Here is a 10,878-nt window from a genome sequence, read left to right as displayed (position 1 = left end):
CCGGAAGTCAAAACAACATCTGCGCATGCGCGCCCTTTTTTTTCTATGGCCACGCATGCGTAGATGGCGCCGGGCAGATCAGCTGCTGGGCGGCTTCCCTGGGTCTTCCCCCTCTTGCTGGCGGGGAGGGCGAGAAGCCCCCCCCCAGCACCCGCTCGCCCGCCGTTCGCCGCTCGCCCGCCCTTCGCCCGGCCACCCGCCGTTCGCTCGCTGCTCGCCCGGCCACCCGGGTTCGTTTGGCTTGAGGGCTCATTTGGGAAGGCGCGCGGGTGTTTTAAAACGTCGCCGCCGACATGGGGGGCTCGCTAGCACCCCCCCCAAACCCGGGTTGGGGGTTCGGGGGGTGCTAGCGAGCCCCCCATGTCGGCGGCGACGTTTTAAAACACCCGCGCGCCTTCCCAACTGAGCCCTCAAGCCAAGCGCAGAAGTTCGCCTTTGGCGCTTGGCTTGAGGGCTCAGTTGGGAAGCCGCGCGGGTGCTTTAAAACGTCGCCGGCGGCATGGGGGGCTTCCTAGCAGCCCCCGGACCCCCAACCTTGGAACGGCGGGCGCGGCAGCAGCGAGGAGTTTGCGTGGGCGGCGGGGAAACCCCAATCTTCGGCTCCTCGCTGCTGCGGCGGAAGTAAAAACACCATCTGCGCATGCGCAGATGGTGTTTTTACTTCCGCAGCGCTACTTCACGAAAACCCGCTCGTTGCGGGGGGTCCTGGAACGGAACCCTCGCAATGATCGGGGGATCACTGTACATATATATGGCAAAAAGAAAGAATCTTGCGAGTTTACCAGACGGATGGCCAAGGGAACAAAGCTGTTACAGAATCTGATAGTCCAGCTAGAAATAAAAACCTCTTACTAGAGGGGAGCAACAGAACCAGACCGTGAAGAGGGTGTGTGGCGTCTCTAACAATGCTTCGAGCTCTAAGCACAGAACACTTATAAGCAGTATCCTGAATAATGGGAGCTTCCAAAGCACAACAACAACTGAGCACAGATTTCTGTTGTTAAGTGAGACATTGGTTAAATGAGTCTTGCTCCATTTTACCACCTTTCTTGCCACATTTAAGAAAATCATGGCAGTTATCAGGCTAGTTAAGTGGATCTGATTTCTCCATTGACTTTGCTTGTCAGAAGGTCACAAAAGGAGATGATGATGATGATGACGACTATTATTATTATTATTATTATTATTATTATTATTATTATTATTATTATTACAGAAGGAAAAGGAGGGACATGATCGAAACATTTAAATATGTTAAAGGGTTAAATAAGGTCCAGGAGGGAAGTGTTTATTTTAATTGGAAAGTGAACACAAGAACAAGGGGACACAATCTGAGATTAGTTGGAGAAAAGGTCAGAAGCAACATGAGAAAATCTTATTTGACTGAAAGAGTAGTAGATCCTTGGAACAAACTTCCAGCAGACGTGGTAGATAAATCCACAGTAACTGAATTTAAACATGCCTGGGATAAACATAGATCCATCCTAAGATAAAATACATGAAATAGTATCAGGGCAGACTAGATGGACCATGAGGTCTTTTTCTGCCGTCAGACTTCTATTATTATTATTATTATTATTATTATTATTATTATTATTATTATTATTAATTAGATTTGTATGCCGCCCCTCTCCAAAGACTCCCATGACCCCAGGACACTGCAACTGTCATAAACATAAACTAGTTGCCAAGTGTCTGAATTTTGATCAGGTGACCATGGGGATGCTGCAACAGTCATGAGTGCGAAAAACAGTCATAAGTTGCTTTTTCCAGAGGCATAACTTCAAACAGTCACTAAATGAACTGCTGTAAGTCAAGGACTGCCTATCTTTCTCACTCTTCTTTGCTGGGTTGTTAACAATACATTACTCTGAGCTCAGGATGACTGGTCACCTCTTTGGACTCACCAAGCAGTCCCTCTGCAGGGTCTTCACCAGAGCGTTGAACGTGTCCGCGTCCAGCATGATGCCCTCGGCATTATCCTGCATGAAGTCCAAATCTTTGTAGGTGGGGCTTGACTTCTCTTTCTCTTTCTTGGACGCCCGGCGTTTGTAGGTGGAGCCTTTGAGGTCATACTTCAGGTGCATCTTCACCACCCGGGGCAGGATGTTATTCATCACCACCACCCGGATGTTTTTGCCCCCGGACTGGACGCAGTAGAGGCCGTAGAACTTCGGCAGCAGCGTCCGTGGATTCTGGTTCAGGTTCTGAGGGGGGATTTTAAAAGAACATGCTGGGCATAAGGCAGTGGTGAAATCCATTTTTTTTTTACTACCAGTTCTGTGGGCGGGGCTTGGTGGGCATGGTGTCGTGTGGCTTAGTGGACATGGCAGGGGAAGGATACTACAAAATCTCCATCCCCTCCTCACTCCTGGGGGTAGGATATTGCTAAATTTGCATTCCCACCCCCGGGAGTCACTGCTCACAGTCACTCATGCCCTCATCACCTCGAGGCTTGACTACTGTAATGCTCTCTACATGGGGCTACCTTTGAAGAGTGTTCGGAAACTCCAGATCGTGCAGAATGCAGCTGCGAGAGCAATCATGGGCTTCCCTAGGTATGCCCATGTTACACCAACACTCCGCAGTCTGCATTGGTTGCCGATCAATTTCTGGTCACAATTCAAAGTGTTGGTTATGACCTTTAAAGCCCTTCATGGCACTGGACCAGAATATCTCCGAGACCGCCTGCTGCCGCACGAATCCCAGCGACCGATTAGGTCTCACAGAGTGGACCTTCTCCAGGTCCCGTCAACTAAACAATGTCGGTTGGCGGGCCCCAGGGGAAGAGCCTTCTCTGTGGCAGCCCCGACCCTCTGGAACCAACTCCCCCCAGAGATTAGAACTGCCCCTACTCTCCTTGCCTTTCGTAAGGTCCTTAAGACCCACCTTTCTCGTCAGGCATGGGGGAACTGAGTCATCTCCCCCGGGCATATACAATTTATGAATGGTATGTCTGTATGTATGTTTGTTTAGAAAATGGGGATTTGTAAATATTTTTAAACTGTAATTTAGATTTGTTGTAAATTGTTTCACTTTGTTGTGAGCCGCCCCGAGTCTGCGGAGAGGGGCGGCATACAAATCTAAATAATTAATAAATAATTAATAAATAAATTCTGGGACCAGCCAGAGAAATATTTGCAGGTTCTCCAAACTACTCCTATTTATTTATTAAAATTTATCATATGCCACCTATCATATTTTAAGACGCACCTTAGTTTTGGGGAAGGAAAACAAGGAACAAAGGCCTTGGCCTCCCAGTAATTTGCCAAACAGCAAACAGGACAGGTGATATACACAGTTTGCTGTGTATTTCTGTGCATATGTGCCAGACCCATATTTATGGCAGTATATTAATCCCAGAAAATTTTCTTAAATATAATCACACTAACTCCTCCCAATTATTTAAATAGATCTACTCCAAACATGACTAAGAGAGGGTTTAACTCAGCTGCCTTATCTTACTACTAAAAAAGGACACCATAACATTTTCAGATTATACTTTTACAGATCTTTAAAACTGATGTGGCTTTCTGAAAGTATTCTCTGCTATTTAAAAGAAGATACAATAGCACTGGGCCACTTCAGATCAAACATTTATTTTAAAAAGCTTCTTCATTTTGTTAAGTTAATAATAAAGCAGTCTTTTTTAAAAGATCTAATAATTTGAACATTCTATAGGCATTTATAGTTATTGACTTATCTCCTTGCAGCAAAAAACAAACAGCCAGTTTCAGCACAGTCTGATCCCTCCAGCAATCTGCCTGGGTGCAACTTTAGTTTCACTTTCATTTTAGCAAGTGGGCTTGCCAGCAACTTCAATCAATCAGCTGAGTGTCGGAAGGCAGATAATCAGTGACTTGTGCAAAGCAGGCTCTACTGCTGTTTGCTGCAAGGAGGTAAATTCTGGCAGGCAGAGACCAAAGGGTGGAAGTGGCTGGGCAGGGCTACATTCAGTGTATAAGACATACCCAAGTTTTTACCTTTGTTTGGGGGATAAAAAGGTGTGTCTTATACTCCGAAAAATATGATATCTCATTATCAACTGACTCTGGCTGGGTTAAAAGTCCTGTTTTTAGCATAAGCACCTCACAGTTGTAGTACATTGCTTGGTTTCATGTCAGCATACACCAAATTTACTCAGTGACATGCATGTGTTTGCTGCTTGTTCATACAACTCCAGGACCAGAACATCCTAGAACATTCAATTCACATTCTGGCCCAGACCAATTCATAATCTGATCTAGGGGTTTTCTCGATGTTTATTCTTCTGAGCTTTCTCTGGTTTGGGATTACACTCTGGAAAACTGGGTTTATCTGCTTCCACGGGGCCTAATGGGGAAAACAGCAGTTGTATACATTGGTACGCTTTGTCTGTTCCTCCTTTTCATGTAGATACATTTTCCACGCTCTTAAAAGCCAACAAGGGACAGGGTTAGATACACACCATATAATAACCCGGCAGAAGTTTCTGGAGGAATTCTGCCTCTTTGTGCATCACAGTCTTGATGATGAATTCATCGTCGCTGGTGACATAGAAGAGGGAGCCACTGGCCCCAGGATTGGAGAGCTCGATCAGCGGCTCGTTGCACAAGGAATACTGAGGAAGCAAGAAGAATTCAGTAGCATGTGGGAAACAAAGTCAGTAGGCTTCTCCCCATGTGCCCATCCCAGCTGAAAGCTCTGATTCATGCATTTCATAGGCCAGGGGTCCCCCAACTTGTGGGCCACAGCCCACTACCAGGCTGTGGCTTAATCACCACTAGGCTGTGTGAATGGCCATCCTGTGCATGGCCCCAGTCCTGCAAGTGTCATCAGGGGATCCGTGGCCCCACTTGCGCAAGCCTTGTTGCTGGTACTTGTGACCCCACTCGTGTGAGCATCGCCACAAACATTGCAGGCGCTCACACACATGTGCCTGCCCCTCCCTCAAAATCATCCCCTATCCCTTTCCCTCTGCCCACCCACAAGCCAACCTAGAAAGTTTGGGGAACTCTGCCATAGGTTACTGGGCAATGCACCTTCCTAATCTAAATTCAGGTAGTCCTCAACTTACAACCATTTGTTTAGTTCAAAGTTGCAACTGCAGTGGAAAAAAAGTGACTTAGGACCGATTTTCACATTTACAGCTGTTTCAGCATCCCCACACGATCAAAATGTTAAGTGCTAGACAACTGACAAGTATTTATGACAGTTACACTAACTTGCAGTCATGTGATCATGATTTATAACCTTCCCAACTGGTTTATGATCAGCAAAGTCAATGGGGGAAGCCAGATTCACTTAAAGACCGCATGATTCACTTAACAACTGCAGCAAAAATGTTATAAAATGGAGTGCAACTCGCTTACGAACAGAAATGTTGGACTCAGCTGTGGTTGCAAGTTGAGGATTACCTGTGCTTTTTTTTAATTTCCAAAGGATGAGAAAGGTGAGCAGATCTTACCAAATAATCATCCGGACGAATGCCAAAAAGCTCTCGGAAATAGCGGAAAGCGACCGGTGCGTATGTTTTGAACCTGAAGTCGGGATAATGGTGCGCTGGAGTGAGATTACTGCCTTCGCTAAATTTGGGAAAGACAGAAACAGATGTTCGCATTGAACAAGACACACTCTTTCATTTCCCCTTTTCCTACAATTGATAATGAAGTCCATCAATTTTACCACTGGTAGGATAAAGATCTTCCATTTTGGCTATTTGTTTGGGGGGGGGTATAACTCGAGCTTACCTAAGGAATTGTTTCTCCCCCCCTGTGTTATTGGACTGCCCCACTTGCACCAATAGAAGGGATATGCTGTGGACCCATCTGTCAAGGAACTCTGACTAGCAAGGTCCAGATAAAGAACCTTTTTTGCTGAGATTCCTGCCCTTTAGAACATCATGCCCCCTGAGGGTGGATCCGTTCCCACCCACTTAGCCTTCTGGAAGGGCCTTAAAAATTGGTTCTGCCAAATTGGGCTGGGGTCCCAATGGAAGTGTTCCATGTTGGAGGTAGTAAGTGCAGGGTCCCCAAGCTTGTCAACTTTTAAGATATATGGATTTCAACTCCCAGAATTCCTCAACTAGCCAGTTTGGTGGGGAGATAGGTGGCAAATACATTTAATAAATAAATAAGTAAAATGAACTTTCTCTTGGCCAACTTCACGTAGCCCAGTCTCCCTTCCCGTAGCAGGAAATTACCTGGGAAAGAAAATGCTCTCCACTACGTAGAAATCTTGCATCAAAACATCCCTCTCAGGCTTGGAGCTCAGGTTTCCCACCGTATAGCCAATCCCCAGCTGGATTGCCCCCTTCAGCGTGGTTGACGTGGTCTATAGCAACCAACAAAGAATAGGTTGAGTTGAGTAAAACTTAACTTAAGATGTCTATAGAGATTCTTCATTCATCCAGGTCATGATTGTCTCAAAGGTGCTTTTTCCAAAAGGCAACTGGACTGCCTTCTTTTTTTCCTTTGAAAATGTTCTCATCCAATAACTTATTTAGTTCTAACTAAAGTTAGAACTGATGAAGCTTCTTGGATGAGAAGCACTCTTTCAATATCTTCACAAATGACTTAGCTGAGGGAATAGAACGGGGACTCCTCAAATTTGTAGATGGCACTAAGACTGGCAGGAATAGTCAACACCCCAGAAGGCAAACTCGGTATCCAAATGGATCTTGATAAACTGAATAATGTGACCTATCCAACAAAATGAAATTTAATGTAGAGAAAAGCAAGGTTTTACACTTAGACAAAAAAATAACCAAAGGTACAAATACAGATTAGGCGAACCCTGCTTCAAAAACAGTAACTGTGAGAGGGACCTTGGAGTCCTAGTGAACGATTATTTAGTTGTGAGCCAGCAGTGTGCGGCAGCAGCCTAAAAAACTAATGCTATCCTTGGTTGCATAAACAGTGGCATAGAATCAAAATCACATGAACTATTAGTACCGCTCTATAATAGTAAGACCAACACCTGGAATACTGAATCCAGTTTTCATCACATACAAAGATCTTGAAGCTTTGGGAAAAAGTGCAGAAAAGAGCAACTAAGATGATTAAGGGCCTGGAGACAAAAACATATGAAGAACAGCTGCAGAAATTGAGTATGGCTAGTCTAGAGAAAAGAAGGACTAGTGGGTCCTTCTTTTCTCTAGACTACAAAGAAGAGGGGGGTCAACTTAAATTTTCCAAAGCACCAGAAGGCAAGACAAGAAGCAATGGATGGAAACTGATCGAGGAGAGAAGCAACTTGGAGTTAAGGAGAAAATTTCTAACAGTGAGGACAATTAACCAATGGAGCAACTTGTCTTCATAAATTGTGGGTGCTTCATCACTGGAAGTCAGTAAGAAGAGATTGGACAGCTGCCCGTCTGAAATGATATAGGTTCTCCTGCTTGAGCAGGAGATTGGACGAGAAGACCTCCAAGGTCTCCTCCAGCTCTATTTTGCTTGACTGAGAAGCAAAACATTTTCAAAGAAAAAGCCAAGAAAGTCCAGTTGCCTTTTGGTAAAAGCACCTTTGGGACAAATTAACATACATATCAGCAATTTTCACTGGGTAGGAGCAGCACTTCATAACAGCTTCGTAACAGAAATTCAAAAAATTAGAACATCGTGCAAAAGTTCGTTTATTTCAGTAATGAAACTTAAAAGGTGAAACATAATATATGGGGGAAACTCATTGCAGGCAAGGCAAGATAGTTCAAGCCATGATTTGTTGTAATTGTGATGATTACAGTGTACAGCTCATGAAAACCCCAAATCCTCCATGTCAGAAAATTAGAATATTACATGTGATCAATAAAACAAGGATTGTACATAAACAATAGCAGACTTCTGAAAAGTATAAGCATGCATATGTACTCAGTACTTGGTTTGGGTCCCTTTTGCAACAATTACTGTCTCAATGCGGCGTGGCATGGAAGCTATCAGCCCGTGGCACTGATAGCTTCCATGCCACGCTGCATTGAGGCAGTAATTGCTGCAAAAGGGACCCAAACCAAGTACTGAGTATATATGCATGCTTATACTTTTCACTCTACCTTTGAAGAGTGTTTGGAAACTTCAAATTGTCCAAAACGCAGCTGCGCGAGTGGTTGTGGGCCTTCCAAGGCATACCCATATTTCTCCATCACTCCGTGGACTACACTGGCTGCCGATTAGTTTCCGGGCACAATTCAAAGTGTTGGTTATGACATAAAATCCTATATGGCATCGGGCCAGATTACCTCTGGACTGCCTTCTGCCACATGAGTCCCAGCGACTGGTTAGGTCCCACAGAGTCGGCCTTCTCCAGGTCCCGTCAACTAGACAATGTCGTTTGGAGGGACCTAGGGGAAGAGCCTTCTCTGTGGGGGCCCCGGCCCTCTGGAATCAGCTCCCCCCAGAGATTCGTACTGCCCCCACCCTCCTCACCTTCCGTAAAAGCTTAAAGACTTATTTTTGCTGCCAGGCTTGGGTCCATTAGATCCTGGCCCCCTGCCGACGAGTGTAGTATGCTTTGCTGTGTGAATGGTAATGAATGATTTTAAATTTTATTAGTGTTTTTTAAAGTTTTTCTGCTATATTAATTGGATTTTTAGATATGAATATGGCTCTATTGTTTTTGATATGTTGTGTGCCGCCCCAAGGGGCAGCATACACAAATCCAATAAATAAATAAATAAATAAATAAATAAATAAATAAATAAATAAATAAATAAATAAATAAATAAATAAATAAATATTACGTTTCACCTTTTAAAGTTCTGTTACTGAAATAAATGAACTTTTTGCACAATATTCTAATTTTTCAAGTTTCACCTGTGTGTATGAGATGAAGTTGTTGTACTAGAAAAAGGGAGGGCCAGGTTTTAGTTCTATTCTAAGGCTTTTCCTTCAATTTCCATGTCTCTTGACTCCAACTTAGTCAGAGGGGATTTTAAAGACTTTAGGAAAGTAGTCTTGGGCTTAGTCACACAGCTCTCCTTATACCACGATTCTCCAGAAGCAGGGATAGTTAATTTTGGGCTAAAGCCTGAATCAGTTCAAATTTTCTTTTTCTTTTCTTCTTATTTCCCCAACAGAATATCCACCCTCCAGGAAATCAGACCTTCTTGTACGTCGTTTCCCCTGATGCGTCAACTCCTCGGTGGCCTATCTTTTTCCCCTGGCTGGCTCCCGGTTGCCCTGTCAGCGATGGTGGCTGGAGAAGGAAGGAAGATCAAAGCAAGCAGAGAAAAAGCGCAGAAGATTAATTGTTGGTACAGAAGGAATGTTGAGAAGCTCTGTTAGATTAGGCCAAGTTTCATCTTAGCTCCAAGATCTTGTTTCTCACAGGAGCCAAGCTGATCCCTTTCAGGGTTTACAAACAGGAGTCAAAGACCAAGCCACCATTGTTCCTCTGCACTGCTGCAACATGGAGAAAACTTTACACCTGTCCTTTACGCCGGGGGTCTCCAACCTTGGCAACTTTAAGATGGGTGGACTTCAACTCCCAGAATTGGGAGACGAAGTCCACAAGTCTTAAAGTTGCCAAGGTTGAAGATCCCTGCTTTACGCCATCTAAGATAGTGACCACCTCTCCTAGTTACAAAGTCCAGAAGTTGATGTGTGTTGTGTGAGGACCAATTCCGACGACCCTAAATCTCCTGATTAGCTTCATTTATTTAAAAAGAAAAATTTACCCTGGTTCTCTATGGAGGTTCTCAGTGATCCAAGTCATGGTTGTCCCCGAGGTGCTTTTTTTCAAAAGGCAACTGGACTTTGTTTTGGGTTTCCTTGAAAGATGTTTCGCTTTTCATCCAAGAAGCTTCTTCAGCTCTGACTGGATGGTGGGGAATGGAAAGATTTATATTCCTTGCAGACAGCTGGTCATTTGCATCCTTTTAGAGAGTCCCAGGGCAAATGACCAGCTGTCTGCAAGGAATACAAATCTTTCCATTCCCCACCATCCAGTCAGAGCTGAAGAAGCTTCTTGGACGAGAAGCGAAACGTCTTCAAAATAAAAACTAGAAAGTCCAATTGCCTCTAGAAAAAGCATTTTCAGGATATTAAGGAGTTAAGATATTCCTTCCCCCATGGCCATTACAAGTTATTCATGGTATGTTTGTGTGTATGTTTGGTTTCATAATAAGGGTTTTTAGTTGTTTTATTAATTGGATTGTTACATGTTGTTTTTTTGTCATTGTTGTTAGCCGCCCCGAGTCTACGGAGAGGGGCGGCATACAAATCCAATAAATAAAAATAAATAAAATAAAAATATGCTGGTTCTCCTTCTCCATGGCAGGCAAGACTTATAAACCATGTTCCCATGAGAGTAGGAAGCCTGAGGTTCCAACCAGCCAGTTCTCTCTCTTAGCAAAAAGCCTAACGCTCCTCGGTGACCTCCGGCAAAAGGAAAATGCTGGATGCTTCAGTTCAGTTTGATTTCCAAACTCTGCATCCAGCAGCCCGGCCTTATAATAGTCTTAAAGCAGCTGGCAATCTTTAAAAGCCGTTTAATCAATCGTTTAATAAAGCAGCCACACTCCAAGTGGGGAAATAAGAAATGGCTTGGCTAGGAAAGGCTGCCTCAGCACTTTCTATAGTAGTGCTGCTGCTTCCTAAATAATGCTGAAGTACTTCTTGCTATAATTATCTGCTAAAGAGCCATGAGAGCAAAGTGGATCTAGGACCGTGGTGGCAAACCTATTGCATGCGTGCCGGAAATGTCAACGCAGCCATCTCGTCGAGCCCGCCAGCCATCGCCCGTTGCTCTTCCGGGTTCTGGCGTGTACGTGAGCGCCGGCCAGCTGATCTCTGTGTGCGCGGAAGCACCAGAAACCAGAAGAGTAGAAAACTGGACGCTCAGCTTCCCGGCGTATGCATGCATGCTGGGAAAGTGCTCTTCCAGTTACCGGTGCTCCCATACCTG

General features: G+C 44.5%; 1 protein-coding gene across 8 annotated transcripts in view; it reads right to left on the bottom strand.

Moving 5' to 3' along the window:
* The window catches only part of PIP5K1C (phosphatidylinositol-4-phosphate 5-kinase type 1 gamma), a 106,556-nt gene that overhangs the window by 60,492 nt on the left and 35,186 nt on the right, over positions 1 to 10,878 (bottom strand). For all 8 annotated transcript variants that reach the window (XR_011558571.1, XM_070745695.1, XM_070745704.1 and 5 more), the window contains exons 3-7: positions 9,076 to 9,168; positions 6,182 to 6,312; positions 5,447 to 5,564; positions 4,448 to 4,600; positions 1,908 to 2,207 (exon numbers count right to left, since the gene is read on the bottom strand). Coding sequence is in view for 7 of the 8 variants with exons in the window: in XM_070745695.1 (XP_070601796.1) it covers positions 1,908 to 2,207; positions 4,448 to 4,600; positions 5,447 to 5,564; positions 6,182 to 6,312; positions 9,076 to 9,168 (795 nt within the window). In the remaining variant the exon portion in view is untranslated. The remainder of the gene's footprint in view (positions 1 to 1,907; positions 2,208 to 4,447; positions 4,601 to 5,446; positions 5,565 to 6,181; positions 6,313 to 9,075; positions 9,169 to 10,878) is intronic.

The sequence above is a fragment of the Erythrolamprus reginae genome, chromosome 1 (assembly GCF_031021105.1).
Source record: "Erythrolamprus reginae isolate rEryReg1 chromosome 1, rEryReg1.hap1, whole genome shotgun sequence".
Classification (NCBI taxonomy): domain Eukaryota; kingdom Metazoa; phylum Chordata; class Lepidosauria; order Squamata; family Dipsadidae; genus Erythrolamprus; species Erythrolamprus reginae.
Note: the sequence above shows the minus strand (reverse complement) of the source record. Positions and strands in the feature narration are given on the sequence as shown.